The sequence below is a fragment of the Rousettus aegyptiacus genome, unplaced genomic scaffold, assembly GCF_014176215.1.
Source record: "Rousettus aegyptiacus isolate mRouAeg1 unplaced genomic scaffold, mRouAeg1.p scaffold_m13_p_3, whole genome shotgun sequence".
Taxonomy (NCBI): domain Eukaryota; kingdom Metazoa; phylum Chordata; class Mammalia; order Chiroptera; family Pteropodidae; genus Rousettus; species Rousettus aegyptiacus.
The window spans coordinates 21,494,540-21,500,782 of record NW_023416306.1 but is presented as its reverse complement, the minus strand read 5'-3'; the positions used below and the strand labels follow the sequence as shown (position 1 = coordinate 21,500,782).

The 6,243-nt window shown below is 54.4% G+C and overlaps 1 protein-coding gene across 2 annotated transcripts; it reads right to left on the bottom strand.

Moving 5' to 3' along the window:
- Positions 1-751: 751 nt before the first annotated feature.
- On the bottom strand, positions 752-5,564 carry KLF4 (Kruppel like factor 4). 2 transcript variants are annotated; one of them, XM_016130055.2, is made up of 5 exons: positions 4,954-5,564; positions 4,722-4,842; positions 3,071-4,064; positions 2,807-2,971; positions 752-1,829 (listed from the first exon to the last, which is right to left on the bottom strand). In XM_016130055.2, the coding sequence occupies exons 1-5, from the start codon at positions 4,956-4,958 to the stop codon at positions 1,654-1,656; spliced, it is 1,461 nt and encodes a 486-aa protein (XP_015985541.1). In that variant the 5' UTR covers positions 4,959-5,564; the 3' UTR covers positions 752-1,653. The 2 variants fall into 2 exon arrangements, with proteins under 2 accessions (XP_015985541.1, XP_015985540.2); XM_016130054.2 differs by having other exon boundaries at positions 2,807-4,064.
- Positions 5,565-6,243: the final 679 nt, after the last annotated feature.

Here is a 6,243-nt window from a genome sequence, read left to right as displayed (position 1 = left end):
CAAAAAAACATTTAAAATTTTACTTAAATTTACTTTAGACTTAGTTTTGTGACTGAATAATTTTAATTCTTTGGTTTCAATCTGTTCAACAAACAATGGGGCTAGCCAAATTCTTAAGAACGATGTTTTAAAATGATCTGCTAGAAACTTTGGTTCTGACCTCTTTAGGGCTCTGTGTAACTAGAATATCTGCAACACACACTAAGCATAAATGAGTCCTTTAATCCTCAGGAGGGCACTGTGGAACTATGTTCTTAGGGTTCTCAGCTGTGGGAAGACTCTTTTGTTACGCAAATTGTTCTGAATGCAAGGCCAGGCCTCCGAGAGAGAGTTTTTATATTTTCATTTAATTTTAAAGGGAAACCATAAGGATCTTTTAAAATGCGAAACTGGAATGTATATTTTACTTTATGAATACTTTCATATAAACTGAGCAAATTGAAGAAAGATTGAGCTGTTTCTACCTGTAAATTCACATGCAGGTAAGGAAACTGCTTTCACGTGACTTTATATACATTAGAAAGAGCAAACTGAACCAGGTATATCTAATTCTATGATCACCAAAACTGAGGGCTTTCAGCCCTACCACACTAATAGTACCTATTGTAAAACTACGTAGTCTTTAAAGTCTTCTCTTAATTTCTATTGAGAGAAAGTTGGCTTTTTAGTGTGCTTTTCACATACTTTAACCACTGTTTAAACTGACATTTCTGTTACACTGAAAACAAAACAAAACAAAACAAAACAAAAATAGTGTTCAGATAAAATATTATAGGTTTATTTAAAACTTAATTCTCACCTTGGGTATGCAAAATACAAACTCCACAAAATGTTCATTTTTCTTTGTAGTTTACAAATATACAAAATAGAAGTTTGCTTAAATTTATATTACATATTTATTAAGGCAAGGAACTATATAGAAAAAAAAACATTTGTTCTGCTAAAGGCAAACTTGGGAATAAACCATTGTACAAATTATTGCACATCTGAAACCACAGTGCATAACAGACTGTCTGCATAAAAATGTTAAAGTAAACCAGGTGTATTTACCTGACTTAGGTCATACATGTAGATCGGAAGACAAAAATAGATTTTCCTTGTCAAAGTATGCAGCAGTTTGAGAACTTTGGCTTCCTTATTTGGTACCTTTAGAACCAAGACTCACCAAGCACCATCGTTTAGGCTATTAAAACACATTTTCTGTACCTGAATTTCTTCCTCCTCTTCTAATATAATAATGGCTTTTAGAAGGCAAAGAGAATACAAAGTGATCTTTATACTTATATTGCATTGAAACACAATTCAAGGGAATTCTGGTCTTCCCTCCCCCCAACTCGCGGATCTAATTTATACCCTGATATCCACAGCTTCCAGTCACCCCCTTGGCATCTTATAAGTCCAGGAATTCAAGTTGGGTTTAAAATTGGAATGATAGAAGATCCAGTCACAGACCCCATCTGTTCTTTGATTTGTCTTTTGGCTTCCTCTCGTCTCCTGATTATCCATCCATTCACAAAGTTGACTTGTTGGGAACTTGACCATGATTGTAGTGCTTTCCAGCTGGGCTCCTCCCCTCACCGGGAACACAGTGTGAAAGGTAACAAATACTGAATTCTCTTCTGGCAGTGTGGGTCATATCCACTGATTGGGGATTTAAAAGTGCCTCTTCATGTGTAAGGCGAGGTGGTCCGACCTGGAGAATGCCCGGTCACACTTCTGGCACTGGAAGGGGCGGTGCCCGGTGTGTTTGCGGTAGTGCCTCGTCAGTTCATCTGAGCGGGCAAATTTCCACCCACAGCCGTCCCAGTCACAGTGATAAGGTTTCTCACCTGTAACAGGAAAATAAAGCCATTGAAGCCATTGCTAAAGAATAAAGAATTGGCCGTGTTAAAAACTGGAGCCACAATATTAAACAAACTCCCCAGGCATCCCACTCTGAAAGGATCCAGGAACGTCTTTATGCCACCAAAGACCCTATTAAATTTCAGATCATAAATAATACATTATGTGTATTCTTTTTGCTCATTTTTAAAGGAGCATTAGATAGTTATGCACTGTAAACACAAATACCACCGAAACCTACACATTTTCATTCTTTCCAGCCATAATATCAGGGTGGTAGAAATGAATTTGCAAATTATGTCCGCTAGTGTGTCTCTCCTAGCCCAAACCAAGCAATAATATCCTACTCATTACAATTGGATCTAAAAAGCCACAGGAGCCTACTTTTTCTGTATCTACATTTCTGTTATTTTACCGAATGCTACGCCTACTCGATCTTGTGTACCTACTTACACTGACATGGAAATTCTCTGCAGTACAATCTGAAACCAGAATCTCAGCAATCGGAACAGTTAAATTCTTAAAATTTAAATAAAACTAATTATTAAGACTAGAACTAAAAACAAAAAGGGTGAATCTAGGAAAGAAACAGCCAATGAAAATTGTCTAGAAAATTAAAAATCGCTTTAAAAAACTCATCATGCTTTTCCACTGCTAAGTATAATTTATTTCTTGATTAAAAGGGCAGTACTTTGCTTAAGCTAGGAGGCCCACATTCGGCCTGGAATCTCCCTGCCTTTCAAGGCCTAACGAAACTGCACATTCAAGCACTGATACCATCCATCACGCAAAAGGCTCCTGGGCAAATAGGTAGGCGCTGTTTGCTGTTCTTCCCTGTGATCCAGGAGATGGAGGAGATAGATTGCACCCCACATCCCCAGGGAGGCCCTGACGAGTGTCCAAAGTTAGCCCATGGCGCTGGACAACCAACCCCATTCCTTTCCCGTGGCCTCTGTTCTCCTACCTGTGTGGGTTCGCAGGTGTGCTTTGAGATGAGAACTCTTCGTGTAGGTTTTGCCGCAGCCTGCGTAATCACAAGTGTGAGTGGCTGTCCTTTTCCGAGGCCACGACCTTCTCCCCCTCTTGGGTTTGGGCTCCTCCGGCATGCAGGACCCGGGTGGCATGAGCTCTAGGGGTGAAGAAGGTGGGGTCAGCATCATCTCGCGGGCCCCAGAGGGCGGGCAAACGCAGGGCTCCCCAGCCCGAACTATGAATCCCCGGGACTGACCTTGGTAATGGAGCGGTGGAACCTGCGGTTGCATCTGGTCCGGCAGGAAGGGTGGGTAGTTGGGACCCGGGTGGGGATGGAAGCCCGGGGGGAGCGGCAGGGCAGGATGACAGTCCCGGCTGCTCAGCAGTTCCTCGGCACCCAGGGTCGGGGTAGTCCTGCTGGGGAGCTGCCGCCCCAGGGGGAAATCGTGCGTTGGCGGTCGGTGGCCATTGCTGAGAGGGGGTCCAGTGCCCAAGTGGGCCTCCAGGGGCCGACCGACAGTGCACGAGGAGACCGCCTCCTGCTTGATCTTAGGGCACATGCGCGGCGGCCCGCTGCTGTAAGGCGCTACCACCACCGGATGGCTGCCGTCCGGGCTGCCTTTGCTAACACTGATGACCGACGGGCTGCCGTACTCGCTGCCAGGGGCACTCAGCGACGCCTTCAACACAAACTTGCCCAACAGCCCGCCACCTGGCGGCTGCGGCTGCTGCGGCGGAATGTACACTGGGTCCAATTCGGGCCGCAGGAGTTCGGCCACGAAGCCGCCCGAGGGGCTCACGTCGTTGATGTCCGCCAGGTTGAAAGGCGCTGTGGGAGGGGGCGCAGACTCCCGGCCATAAAGGAGACCACCAGTCGTGCTTCCCGGGGCCACGCCCGGGTCACCCCCGGCCCGGATCGAATAGCTGTTGAAGCTGCAGGTGGAGGGTGCACTGGCAGGACCGCTGCTGGACGGGGACGATGAGGATGAGGCTGATGCCGACGAGGACACAGTGGCGGCCACTGACTCCTGATGGGACAGCGAGTTGGAGAGGATAAAGTCCAGGTCCAGGAGATCGTTGAACTCCTCCGTCTCTCTGCGGGGTAGGAGTGCCGGGTTGCTGCCGACGCAAGCCGCACCGACTCCGCCACTCTCCAGATCGGTGGCCACGGTCGCCGCCGCCAGGTCGTAGGGGCGGCCGGGAAGCAGAGGGGGGAGTCGCTTCATGTGGGAGAGCTCCTCCCGCCAGCGCTGTGGGGACAGGGCAGAAGAGACTGTCAGTGGCGGTCCCCTGCTGCCACCCGACATACTGGCTGGCCCCGCGCGTCTGCACTGCCCAGGCATGGGCACTGGGCGGGCAGCGCCCGGGGACTCCGGTGCCAGCGCTGCAATCTCGGCCCGCACCCAGGTCCGAGAGATTGCGTTGATATGGACGGCGTTGTGTCTGCCCGATTGCGTGTGAGTGAGCGCCGCCGCGGCTCGCCAGCCCGGGTCCCTCCCCTGCCAGGTCCCCGGGCCGCTCTCCGCGGTGCCCCGTATTGGGACACCGAGGCTCTCCCGATGTGCGCCTGCCATGGGAACACCTACGCGTCAAGCTCTCTCGGTCCCCGCCACCTCTGGTGGACATAACCGCCTCCCGCCAGTGGCCCGCGCACCCGCCCTGCCGCCTGAGCGCCAGAGGACGTGTGTGGACCCCGTGTGCGCCCTCGACACTTCGCGGCGTACAGACCACACACAAGTATAGCTGAGCCAAGGGCGCAGAGGCCGTCCCGGGAAGGCTGCGGAGCCCGTGCGGTGGCCAATCCTTTCCCTGGCCTGGTGGTTCTCAGTGACCCCAGGGCTCCGCCCGTCCCCACCCTACCCACGGAAACCCACCCGACGCTCTCCACCGCCCGGGGCAACACTCACGTTATTTGGGGCACCTGCTGGACGCAGTGTCTTCTCCCTTCCCGCCGGGCCGGACGCGAACGTGGAGAAGGACGGGAGCAGTGCGTCGCTGACAGCCATGTCAGACTCGCCAGGTGGCTGCCTGTGGGCCGGGTGGGGCACACGGAGGCAGGAATTAGGGGGCCACTCTCGGCCGCCACTCCGGCGTGTCCCACCGGTCCTCAACCCTCCCTGCGACCCGCACTACACCTACCTCATTAATGTGGGGGCCCAAAAGGTCCTCGGGAGTCCGAAGCAGGGGGGTACCCGAACCCCAAAGTCAACGAAGAGGAAAAAGACAGAAACGAAGCCAAACCCCAAACCCCAAATTGCCCGAGATCCTTCTTCTTTGGATTAAATATAAATGGGAGATGCCTTTTTAAAAAAGTTCCTTTGTATACAAAAGTTCTTAGAAAAGTTGTAAACTCTTATAAAAATAGACAATCAGCAAGGCGAGTAAGTAGGTCCGGTGGCCGGGCTGCTCTCTCTTCGACTCAGCAGCGTCCCCCACCGCTGTCGCGGTCGCCGCGGCTGTCGCCGTGGGCGCTGGGGCTGTGGCCGGGGTGGCGGGCGGGCGGCGCCGCCAGGTGAGACTGGCCGCGGTGGCGCGGATCTGCGGACTGGGTGGCGGCACAGGGCGCGGAGTCCGGGGGGCTGCGCGAGGCTCGCGCGGCCATGGGCGCTGGCCGCAGGCGGGTGGGTGGGTGGGGAGCCGGAGGGGCGGGGAGGGGCACTTGGCGGCTCCCGCTGCCGCCGCCGCCCGCCACCGCCTCTGGTCCCCGCGCGCCCGCAGCCGCGCTGGATCTCTCGGGCCGGGGAACTGCCGGCCGCCGCCGCGCACTCCCTACTTATAAACTTCGTTTTCCCTCTTCCCCGCCTCCTACCCTCTGTGCGTCGCCACCCGCCGCCAGGCCCCGCCCCTCCCTTTCTTCTCTCCTCCCAGCGCGTTGCCATGGCAGCTAAATAAACAAACTCGGCGCACGTGGGGGCGGGGGGGAGGGAGGGGCGCGGGCGGGACCGGGCCGGGCAGTGACGCCAGCTCGGCAGCTGGCGGGCGGGAGCCGCGCTGACGCCGGCGGCGGTGGCGGCGGCGGCCCTGGCGCGGGGCTCCGGGTGCCCGGTGCAGTTCCGGTCGCCGCGCGGCCCGAGCAGTCTGCGTTGCTATGGTCGGCTCCCTGGGTTCGAAGCTGGCGGCTGAGGCGGCTGGTGGTGGCGGAGGGGGTGGGTAACGCACTAGAGAAGAGCGCGGTTATCCGCGTGACTCATCTTGGCCCTCCGTCCCTCCCATGCGTGCGCGGGAGCCCAGCTCTGGTCCCGGAACGCCAGTCCCGGCGCTTGGCCTGCCTTTGCACGCGTCTTCGCGGGCTCCTCTGCCGGGTTGGGGGTGGAGGTCGGGGTGAGGTCGGCGTGCGGGGCGAGCGCCCGACGCTGTGTAACGAGAACGGGGAGCCTGAGAAAACCGGAGGGGTGTTCCTCGCCTCTGAAGGGCGTGAAGAGGCCGGAA